Source organism: Apus apus, chromosome 11, assembly GCF_020740795.1.
Source record: "Apus apus isolate bApuApu2 chromosome 11, bApuApu2.pri.cur, whole genome shotgun sequence".
NCBI classification, from domain to species: domain Eukaryota; kingdom Metazoa; phylum Chordata; class Aves; order Apodiformes; family Apodidae; genus Apus; species Apus apus.
The window spans coordinates 9,689,570-9,702,004 of NC_067292.1; the positions used below are offsets into that span (position 1 = coordinate 9,689,570).

Consider the following 12,435-nt stretch of genomic DNA (forward strand, 5'->3'; position numbering starts at 1 on the left):
TTTCATATAAGTGCATGTTTTGTGAGCATATGCATATATAAAAATACATTTATATAGGTGAAAATTTCATATATATACTTATGTATACTTTTTATATATGCCTATGCTTTACATATTTAGTTTTATATGTACACACATATTCTACTAAGTTAAATTGAACCTTCACAATGTTTTTATAATTCATTTTTTTCAGTATTTTGTTGTTATGAGGGTGGATAAATGTTATAATAGTAAGATTACTTCAACAACATGTTTTTTAATTAATATTTTTTAAAAGAAATGAAAACATAAATGTTAGCAAGAGGATGGAATCCAAAAAATGACTTGAGTGTTTGTGGGATTTTCCTGTGTCTTAAATTGTGCATCCCAAGGGAATTCCCTGAGTTCTGAGTGGCATATTATGTATATTAATTAGCTTTTGAAGGAAGGATTCTGTAGATACAGAAGAATTGAGGAACTGCAGCTTTGAAAGTTTTTCTTGATGTGGTAGCTTGTTTAGCCAGAAGTATATGTATGTATATACATATATATGGGGAAATATATGGGGAAAAAACAAACAAACAACTGAACTGAGTTGTTGATGCTTTCTTTACTTTCCCTAAAGGATGCAAAGATTGATCCAGAAGAATTTACAGGCCGCCTTCAGTCAGAACTCAAATCATCTCCTCAGCCATATCTTGTACCTTTCCTCAAGGTAATGTGGATATTGCTAAGATAAATTTATTTCAATGCAAATGTTAACACATACTTTAAAAATGGAATTATCTTTGCCTGTCTAGAGCAGGACTGCTCAGTTTTTACTTCGTCTTGCCAACTCTGCTGAAATCTGCTTGGCTGGAAATCACGTGCAGGCTCCGGCTCTGTCAGGCCAGCCAGGTGCTGCTCACTGCTTTTGTGGTAGGGAGCTGTGCCTGTGTGCTGCAGCTGGCTGCTCCCTGACAGGTTGAGAGAATACTAAGAAATAGGGATTTTGAGACCTTGGGTGCTTGGGGCTTTAGGTTTGAGAAATTGTTTTGTCCAGAGTTGAATGGAGTTTACTGCGTAAGTAGCCCTGATCTAGAACATATTACTAACTAGAGTTGTTTTAAAAGCTGTTACTTCCTAGACTGGAAATCATCCATTGTCCATTCTGAAGTGATCCTCTACTGTAATCAAGCATATATTTTTCTGTGGTAGCAGGTAAAATTTTCATTTGGAGGAGTCACAAGTTATTTCTACAGAATGCTTCAAGTAATTTAATAAACTTTGACCATATTGGTTTTGTTATCTGCACTGCTAACTGTCAATGCATGTGTAATGTTGATGATGAAAAACTTAACTGGATAATGCTGTTGAAATAACTGATTAGCTGATCCTACCTGTAATCTGGAATTAATCTATAATAGAAGTCCTAATGTGGTACCAAATGGATTTATTGTTGAGTCCTTAGTTGACATAGAGGTAAATTTAACTTTTAATTGATTCTTCTGTATTAGCTACAATAGCTTCCATATGCAAGATTGTAGACATACATACAAATCATGCTTAATTATGCCCCAACAAACCCACAACTATAATGTTGAAAGCATTTTTCTTCTAGTCCAAAACTTCTCAGTTTAGGGCAGATTTCTTCTCTTTCTTCTCTCCCTTCAAGTTTTCTTCAGAACACTCTTCCTCTGCTACTGTTTTTTCAAGTTATCTTTAACCCTTATTTGTGCCTTTTCCTGCTCTTATACTGCAGTTACTTTTAGCATCATGATAAGTTTTTACTTGTTTCCTTTCTTTGAAGTCCTTTCTTGGCAAGAGGCATTAAGTTTTAAAATAAATACTAGAAGTTTAGAAAGGACTGTAGGTTGTGCTAAACACTGTTGCATTCTACAGCTGCCTGGGGGAGCACTTCAAAAGAACACCAGTACCACTTAAAAAGTAAAAAGTTTATTTGTGAAGGTACAGTATAGCCTGTTAGAACTATATTTTTTGGTTGAACTGGTCTGAACATGAAGCATACAATAGTATACTTTTCTTACCCAGTCAGAACACATTAGATCAGTAGTAATAGAGTAAACAGCTGTTGCTTTAGGGCATCAGCAGTTAAATCATCTTGTTCTAGGTATTGGAGGCATGTCAGGAGAAGTAAATTGGTGCAGCTTACTTCTAGCATGCAATGGGAGTAAGGTTGTTCCTATGGTTCTGCCATTTCTATTTCCATCTTTTGCCCTTCCAAAGACCTGAGCTACAAGTTCTAGATAGTCCTGAGGAGGAGGGGGTGTGTGTTACATTTTATTGCTATGATGGAATCAGAGCGCATCAGATTCTAAAGGGTAGCTAAATCCAAATAGAAGGCTTACTAAAAAACATAACTTTCCCTCCTACAAAATATGTTCAACTTTATTTCTTTTTGACAAATAGGCAGAGAGTACAATTGGAAGGAAAGCTGCATGGTTTTAATTATGTTTAAAACAAATGTAAAAATGTTTTTGATATTTCATGAACCTTCTTCTGTTTTTAGAAAAGTCTACCTGCATTGAGACAATCTTTACTGAATAGTCAACATTCAGTTTTGCAAGGACAGCCGTCTCAGCAGTCACTACAACAAACCAAGCTATCACAAGTTATACCTCAATCTGCCTCGGGAAGCGTTTCCTCTGTTGTCACAACACAGACAATAGGAATAAGGCAACCAAACAACATTTGCACAGTCTCTGTATCAAATACAGTGCAGCCTCCTCAGGTTAAGGTGGTACAGTCAAATCCGAGTTCTCAACTGGTAGGTACTGTAGTGTAAAAGAGAATTGATTTTTTAACAAACTGAATAGCAATTCTTAATGTTATTTTTGTTGTATCTTGTTTGAGAAAATACTTTTTTGTTTGTTTGTATCATAATCTGTGATGAATAATAGTACCTGATTTTATGGCAGTTGTGTGTATTTAACCTTTGTGCTCAACCATTAGTTCAGGTAACTTTATTAACATAGTTTAAACTGAAGAAAGTGTGCACTTGGCCTTTTTGTCTGGAATACAGTGATTGTTGTATGAGCGCAGTGGAATTTTAGTTAATAACAAATGTAGAACTGAAAGCTTTTTAAGACTTGCAGGCAAGAGTATAAATTTTAGTATGTAATTAGGTATGCTGCTTTGCTTAGATTAGTCTGCATTAAAATTAGCTCTCTCATTTTAAACCTTTACAAGTTATAAAATCTTGTAGGAGAATAGCTACACAGCACCAGCATGTTTTGTTTAGAAATAGTTCTGTACTTTGGTATTTACTGAAATGTATCATTGCTGTGCATATTGGGGTATTATGTGCTTAGACTCATTATTTTCAAAGTCACTATCAGTAAGGCAACTATACAGCCAGTTACTCAGTGTGTGGTGAATTTACCCCACTATCATATAGGATCTTGCATGTGTTTATAGTTGTGATTCAAATATGTTTAGGATTTTTACAAGGCCTTGAGTTTATATACACATTATCATACTTCAAGCAAACATTTAAGAGTGTGTCTGTGGTTTCTGTGTTTGAGTAAACTACTTGACTTAGGCTTCAAAATCAAATTTACAAGTTCCAGAAGGTGTATTATCAGGATTCAGAAATGCACATATGATAATGCACAACCTTACAGTGATCTATCCTTGAGTTTATAGGTGATATAAAGGATATAAATAATTTGTATGGTATGTGGAGAGAGAATATTAATTTAGCTTTATTTTAAAAGTAGCTGTGCACAGTCTGAAAATGTGGGAGTCTTGGGTCTTTTGGACCTTGCAAATACTTTCTAGCAGTTAAATTACTAACTTTAAAATGAAATTAATATGCTTTTACTGTCCTTTAGTGAGTGTAGTTTTAACGTGTAAGAACATTATATCTTCCTGTCCCAGGGAAAGCAAATATCTAACAGCAGCTGACAGGTTCCTGGCAAGTATAAACGTTCATGGCCAGTAAGTCTTGCTTTATCTCACGTCAGAATCTGAGGCCTAACTTACTGCCATGTAAACATGGCTTTTTTCAGTGTTTTGCAACACACTTTAAACATTCCTGTGCCTGCTAGACAAGCTACACCCCACCTTTTGAGCAACACTGATGTAGAACAACAATGTGTCAGTAAGTGCATAGGAATTCTTATTTTCTTGATTAAGGTTCTTGTGGAATATTTTCTAAATGAGTTAAAGCCAACTTCTGTATCTCTGAGTAAGAGATTAACAATGAGAAGAGTTGCTCTGTCATCTTATTCAACTTACCTATGTAATATGAAGGAGTGGAAAACTGCTTAAGTAATATTTTGTGGAGATTGGTATTATGGGCAAAAGAAGTTGATTTTCTGTCTGTGAGGAGACCATAGGTCTAGGACTGAATTTTCATCTTAATGGGTGCATGAAATGACTGCTACATTTTCAAAAGGAAGCATACTATACAGAGCAAAACTATGCTTCCTTTTCTGGAAGATATTTAGAGACAAGTGAATAAATAATAAAATTATAATTTGCTTTATTGCAAAATTGACTTTCTGTGTTTGCTTTCAGTTTATCAGTAATGTGACTAGTTAATAGACGCAAACTTCACGTTAAGCAAGCATTTCTTAATGGTCCTCAAATTCATTCTATACAGACAAAAGCACCATTAGTAAGAGATACTGCATAAAAAAATCTTACATACCACAGCAACCATTAACTCAGGTGCCAACCAGACAACCCAGCAGCATCTCCATATCACACTAGTAATTGTTTGTAGGTATTTTCTCTTTTTTGTGGTGGCAATGATCACAACCTTCACACTTCTTAGTGCTCCCAAAAATCAGAGCACAGCAGAGCTGCTGGCCATCTTGCCTGGGACTTGTCCGGAAGAGGAAGATTACAGCTGGCTTCCCTAAGGGTGGCCAGGACTGATGGAGGAAACTGGCTGAGCTCCAGATTTTCCAAGCCTGAAGCTCACTGGAGAGAGTTCCAGCTGGCTTAGCAAACTGTCCAGCTGCAGAAGGGCAAGCCTGTTTTCAAATATAGATCCTTTCATACCAGCCAGTTTACAGTAGTCTGGTTTATTCTAAAATGTAGAAAATCTGTTAGATGTTCCTTTCTTTTGACTTTTATGTTTTACAGAGGGGTCAGATGTGGTGATGCTTCTTGCAGTTTTATTGAAATATCTTGCAACATGGGAGTTCTGTGTATGCTATTCAGCATGCAGTGTAAATTGCAAAAAGGAGACTACAGCATTAAAATGTCTAGATGAAAGAGGACACTATTTATCTGTTTTGTGAAGTGTTGGAATCATGTTCCAAAACTATGAAAAGCTTGTGCTCTGAAGAGCTGGATAGTGCTGGTTACTAATTCTAGCTAGAAAAAAGAGGAATAATCTTACTCTAATATTTTATTGATAAGACACTAATGAGATAAGCCAGCAATCAATTTTTTTGACTGTTCTAAGTGCAATGTTGAAAGTTTGTCTAAACTATTATTCTTAGGGGGCAGGAGATCTGTATAACCTTATGTATGCAGACATTACCTGTCTTGTTCTGTGTATTACAGCAGATAAAATTTCTATTAATAAGACATGTTCTTTATTAGATGTATCAAAGTTGTAGGTAGATGGATGAGTAATGAAGATCTATTACCACTTTATATGTTTTATTGACCCTGCATTGTTAGGAGGAAGTACTCCTGAGATTGAAGCCAATTATTAAATATCAACAATAAGTATTAAGAAGTTTTAAGTAATCCATCTTAATGAAAACAAATTTAATTATGTAATATAAAGATTTGTGCAGGTATAGGATTAGGAAATATATAAAGAAATATATCTGGACCTTTGCTGCAGTAAATTGTGCACAGTGTTCAGAAGGAAGATTTCATGATTGTTTAAGTTACATTAGAATAGTATTTACTAAAACATTTACTAACAGTTTTCCAGGGACTGTTGTAGTGGTTGGAGGCTCCCAGAAGGTGAGGCAGAGAAATGAAATTTGGAAACAAGATACAGCAGCAGAATAAACCTTGTCATATGGAGATCTTCTGCTTTGCTTTTTAATTCTCCTCTTAAGCATTTTCTGGCATCAGTTCTCTGTTGTTGAATTATCATAAATTGTACACGTCATGTGAGTCAGAGAAGTTAATTTTCTCCTGTGTGCAAGGAAGCTTAGAAATGGAAGAGTAAAAGATGACTATTTGTATAAAAGGAGTAGCTTCTATTAATGAACTAATGAAGATATACTGACTGACTTGGAATTTGGTGTATAACAAAATTTAAATAAAAATGGCTTTTGAGCAGTAGGCATCTGGGATCCATTAACGGGAACAAAACCTATACCTGACAAATTGTGTGCCTATTGGACACAGAGCCTATTAGTTTTCTGAGTTGTTATCATGGACTTTACTTTCAGAATTTTGTGGGCTAGTACCCTAATATAAGTAGGATATTGACAATGAATGTGGTTTGGAAACCAGGAACAAAATATGGCAATTAAAGGACAGACTTGAAAGCAAACACTAAAAGCTTAGGAGAATTAAACACATACAAAATGTGGTCAGACACTGACTAAAAGGGAGCATAGAAACATTTACAAATATTTAAGGGTTTAAATATCAAAATATAACGAATTATTTAGAGTGTCTAAGAGTATAAAATATGAGTAACAGGATATAATCAAGCAAAGCAGGATCTAGGTAGATTACAAGGCAAAATATCCTTACAGTAAGACAGATTATTAGATGGTAGATCAGACTCACAAAGGAAGTAATGAAAAAGCCATCATTGAACACATTAAACACTAGCCCAGGTGAAATACTGTAAGAAGAATTGTATCATCAATTAGGGAGCAGGTGGGACAAGTGTTTCAGTGGCTATTGGTTTTATTTTTCTTCATTGCTTCTTTGAAAACATATACTCAGTAGAAGAATATTGTTCTCATATTAACATTAAAAATAATATGCTGAGTTTTAGAGAAGTGCAAATTTTTTTTTGTTTGGGAGGAAAAATATTTGCTTATGCAAATTTGGAGGCACTGTTGAAGAATTGTAACTGTTATTATTACAGCATGGTGAACAGTGGTAAATATGAATTCCAGGCCCACAAAAGCATGAACATTGTAAGTTAGTGCTGCCAGATTACATGATAGCTGAGGTTTGATATGACATTTATCTTCAGGAGTGAGTAGACTGATAAATCACAAGTGGCATAGCCACAAGTGAGTTAGCAAGTGTTTACTCATGAGTGAAGATAAATGTCATATCAGACCATAGCCATTCTGAATTTTGTACATTTGCAAATGGCTTGTTTCTTCCTTCCACAATACTTTTTTTAAACTTAATGGAGAGAAAAAATGCTTGATAAAGGGTATAATTTTCTTTTTTTTCCCAATTCTTTGCAGAAGCTACTATTTCCTCTGCTTTTGTTTTTATTATTGTGTTTGATGTGCTAAGCTTTTGGAACAGATGATTTGGTTGCAAAAAGTGATTTATGTACATTGAGTCAGGCTGATTTTGTGGCCTTTGTCAGGTAAGGGGAAGCATATCATGGGGACACCGTGCATCTGCATAGGCAAAGAAGCAACTAGATTGATGAAACTTCCAAACTCCTTGTCCTCAAACTTTAGCAGTGAGTTCTAATCTAATTGTCTTAAAGGATTTTGCCTTTCAGTGGTTTGTAGGTAGTAGCTTTCAATTCTGTTTAGTGTTTCCTGTTTAGGTAAGAGAGAATGGAAGTTTTCAGTCTTTCTGCTTCTGTACATTTTATGTGCTTTGGCTGAATTCTTTCTCAGTTTGTATTTGTTGGTCATTTGTGGTGTTAATTATTGGTCTGTGACCACATCTGTAATCTGTTCTTTGTCCTACAATAACATACAGTAGAACATCCACACTTGTCATGGTATAATCATCACCTTTTAGCTTGAGATTAGGACCAGAGAGCACTGTTACTTTATTCTCATATAGTCATTGAATCTAAGCTTTTTGAAGAAGAGTGTTAAGAAAAAAAATCTGTACTTTGGTTGTCACTATTTTAATTCTGATTATCAGTAGTGCGACTGTTAAATATCCTTTTTCTAATCTTCATAAGTAAGCTTGTTTTGTGGAAGCACCTTTGTGTAAGCATCCCTTTTTACAGATGTGAAAATAAAACAAACTTCAGAAATGGGCAGAGAAGTAGTCTGAAGCATTTGGGAAATGAGAGGAGGAACTTGTCTGGAGGAACAGGCAAATGGTGAATCAAGTGAGCATCACTATTGAAGAGGAGGGATGACAGTTAAGGGTAGAAGTGGGAAGATGAAAACGGAGACTACTTTCTGTTGTGGGCAATGTGCATCTTATTTTGCAGAAAAAAGTTATGTTATAGAAAAAATATTACGCAACTTCCTGCTTATTGCACTTGCATAAGCAATGCCATGACTTTGCTGCTTCAGTGAATTTCTTGAAGAGCTCCAAAGAGCAGCAGGCTTGGAGATGATTCTTCGACTTTTGACTGATAGATTGAAAAGGAATAGGCTGCTATATGACAGTACTTGCTGTCTCAGCACTGTCTTGATCTTAATTTTGTTTGGTAATTTTGCTATATTCCAAACTCATTGTCAGATCCAGGCAATGGCTAAATCACATTAAGTCTTTTCTGTTTTCTGTGCCTTTGTTGTTACTGTTCTGCTGTGTTGCTTGCTGCCTTCAGTAGTGGAAATAACAAAAATGGCTTCCCTTCTCTTTAGTGAAGATGGAATGATGAATTGTTTCTGTAAATTTTGAAGACTTATGTTCTGGTTTGTTACTGTTTCTAACTTAGCACTTTTATAAGATCATTAATATTATGATTAAGGATCTAGTGGTAAAAGGTTGGAAAGGACTTCTGGCGGTGTCTGGTCCAACCTCCTGTTTACAGGTTAGCATGTTCCCAGGGGCCTTGACCAGTTTTCTTTTGACTGTCTTCAATGGGAGATGCCACAGCCTTTCTTGGCAACCTCTTCCAGTGCTTGGCCACCCTCATGGCATTTTTTTTTTTTTCCTTTATATTAAATTGAAATTTTCCATATTCCCACTTGTGCCCATTTTGTCATATCCTTCTGCTCTGCACCTGTGAGAGAGACTGGCTTTTTCTTCCCTACATCTTCGCTTGAGGCAATTGCAGACAGCAATAGTATCTCCCTTTTTCTGAAGGCTGAAGTGATTTTGCTGGTAACTCGGTGTCCTAGAACATCCACTTCTGTATCTTCTGTATCAGTCTGGGTTAGTAAATTGGTGCTTATGGGTTGATCTTTGGGGATTCATGATCAATTCAGCTTATGAATAGGTATCATTTATATGAGGTACACTGTGTGTATTTTCAGGCTGTGAGAAATACAAAATAATTTAGTTAAGTTTATCATCTCCCAGACTTTGCTTGCACTTTGTTCATTGTCTACACTTTTCAGGCCAAATTAAGGATGTAATAGTGATGTTTATGCTGTTGTGAAAATATGCAAGAGAATTAGAACAGTTTGCATTATTTTAGTTAATGAAGAGTGATTTATATTATTTATAAATTTCAATACAGAGTCAATAACCTCTGATTCATTGTTTTTTACTGTGTTCCTTGTTTGCCTGCAAAGAAGGTTACACATTCTGTTTCAGAAACAAATGGCTTATGTTCATTTCTTAATCACTTCCAGATCTGAAGAGCAAATCTATGCTGAAATATATCTTGAAATTACATATAGCAACTGAAATTTGTTAGTGTAAAAATGTTGATCTGAGTTCAGGTGCAGTTGTTCCTTTTAGAGAGTACAGCCTTGTTGCTGATCAGTTTCTGTATGAAATTTAAGATTATTATGTTCATCTCTGCCCCTTGGAAAAGTTTATTTCTCAATTTTCTACTCTTTCAGCACTTTTACGTATGTTGAAGTCCTAAGACTTGAAGTCCTAAGACTTCAACTTGTTGAAGCACATTTTTAATATATTTGATAGTAAAGAAAACACTTCCATGATATATGTCATCCTAAATGATTAAATACTGTCCTGTCTATACTGATATTAATGCCTTCTTAGGGCATCCACATGAAAATACTGATCATCATAACTTGATACTGAACTGTAGAAAAAAATCAAATTGCAGATGATTACTGTAATACTAGGTAGTAATTCTATCCACAGGTCATGCACAGTTCATTTGTGGCCTGGCTTCTGGCCAGCTAAGGTATGGTTACTTTTTTCACTATTTTCTCAAAACTCAAACAATAAAAATGGGAAGATTTTCCTTCTGTCATGCCAATGTAGCTTTTTTTTTTTTATGGGGACTATTCTGTCTCCTTCCTTATACATATTTCCTGTGCATTCAAATACAACTTTTTCCCCTCATTTTCACTTTCCCACCTCTATTTCTTTCCTGTTTCTAAGCATGATAGCTGCTTTATTCTTTCCCCTCTGAGTGTCACTATTTGCTCACTGACTGTCTTGAGCAAGTAAATTTACATCCAGTTGCTCCATTTCTGTGCTTAGTTCAAATGCTCCATTTTCATTGGGTCAATAGTTGATGCTGAACCATTCATCTTGATTTTCTCTTTTCCTGCAAGGTCGCTCTTCCTAATACTTCTACATCCACAGGTTTATTACAACTTTTCAACTTTTAATATTTTAGGGTATACAGAATGCAATTTCATAACTTAAAAATGGTTGTATTTGTTTTTTCTTCCAGACTACATTACAGGTTTTGTTGGCTCATTACTCATTTCTTGTTTGTAGTTTCTACCTCTCTTCCTTCTGATTTGGGAGCTGATGGAACATTTTCCTGTTTGTTCTTTAGCCTCTTCATTCTCTACTTCTGTGTCTCATTTGAAAATACTGTTTATCCTTTCCTTTTCTTCATAGCATAGTTGCAAGTCAGAGGCTTGGCCGTTCTTCCCAGTATGGTTTTAGTTACACTTGGTATGAATAATGCTGACTGGTGCTGAGTGAAGGTGCAGCAGTTCCCGTTAGCTTCCTGTAGGGGTCTGTAGCCTGGTGTACTGCTCTTCTGGGAGGGAATCCTGCATCCTGTGGGTGGGACACTGAGACATGGAATTCAGCAGCAGCAGACACTTTATGCAAAGGGAGTAATATAGTTATGACTGTGCACGTGACTTTTGAAGCTGGCATGGCTGAGTTGTGGTTGTAATCTTATTCCCAGCTGTTTGCCCGTGTTTTGTTTTCAAAGTTTATTTATGGATTTTTCTTTTCCAGTGCTGCAGCATCCACACATCTTTTTTAAATATTCCGTTCATTACTATGTCCCTGATTTCAAGAACATACATTTTGCTGTTGCTTAGACATGACCCTTGCAGGTTTTTTGGTTTTGATTTTATTTGTTTATGGGTCAAATTCTAAGTTGCTAACCCAGTTTTCCATTTTGGGTAGGAACTTCAGAACTTGGCTTAGTAGTAAGAGAAACCTTGAGAATATCCAAATAACATTTAGAAGTTGAGTAGTGTATGATCACCACAAAACATTGTTTTCTTGTGTATATCTGACTTTGGAAACCATTGTATTTCAGAATTTATTTTTAGTATATATTTTCTTTTAAAAGCATAGATATATAAGGAAAGGCCAAACTATTATATGTGGATACCACTAAAATTATTGCAGTATTTTCTTCTACAAAAATGCTTTTCTTCCTAGTAAACTTTCTGAAGACAAAAATCTAAACTTTATTATTAAATCTTAATACTTCGAAATATATTTTTATGAAGGTTGTGCCATGACATTTGTGTCAAATATTATTTGATTATTTTTTTTAGTATAATAGTGGTATAGGTATATACACACACACACAACCACATGCATTAGATGAACATGACTTTTGTCACTAGCTGGTTGTCCTTTTAGAGATCCACATGCTTATATTGGTAATAACAGGTACTAGTATATTTACGTTGTGTGTGTTTGTGTATAAAGAGTATAATACGAGTATACTTTTTTTTAATAATAGCAGATTATCCAGTCAACATCTGCTCAAACTGTGAAACGAAACCCTGCTTGCCAGACTACCCAGATTAGGATGCCAGTGGTAATAACTCAGACCATTAGACCACAAGGTATGGGTTTAAATTTTTAGTGAGATTGTTACCTTTGTATGAATTTCATTGTAATTACAAACTAATAGCATGGGGAAAACTTAGTGTTGACATTGGCAGGCTTCACATCTATTTTTTACTTCATCTTGGCTGAGGAATGCATGTTTTCACTATGCAGTTTCAAGGTGTTTCAGACAAACACAGTGAAATGTTTTGAAACAACCTTAGAACTAAACTCGTGCATGCTTAGCTCCTTACTCATCAGTTTTACTTGGGAAATTCTGAAAGAAGTCAGGAACTTGACTCTTGCAGTCCTACACTTGAACTCTGGGCCAAGTAAGAAGTTCTTGATTTTTTCCTGAAGCCTAGATGTGATTCAGTTTAATCATCCAGCTTTTAACTCTCACTCCTGAAGCAGAACATGATAGTCACTGTCTCTGCAGCAACAGACATCCAGGTAGGA

The 12,435-nt window shown here is 35.4% G+C and overlaps 1 protein-coding gene across 2 annotated transcripts in view; it reads left to right on the top strand.

Annotated features, from left to right (window-relative positions):
- Positions 1–12,435, top strand: part of LOC127389193 (transcription initiation factor TFIID subunit 4-like) — a 136,831-nt gene that overhangs the window by 18,363 nt on the left and 106,033 nt on the right. For both annotated transcript variants that reach the window (XM_051629461.1, XM_051629462.1), the window contains exons 6-8: positions 605–694; positions 2,489–2,746; positions 11,888–11,993. In XM_051629461.1, coding sequence (XP_051485421.1) covers positions 605–694; positions 2,489–2,746; positions 11,888–11,993 — 454 coding nt within the window. The remainder of the gene's footprint in view (positions 1–604; positions 695–2,488; positions 2,747–11,887; positions 11,994–12,435) is intronic.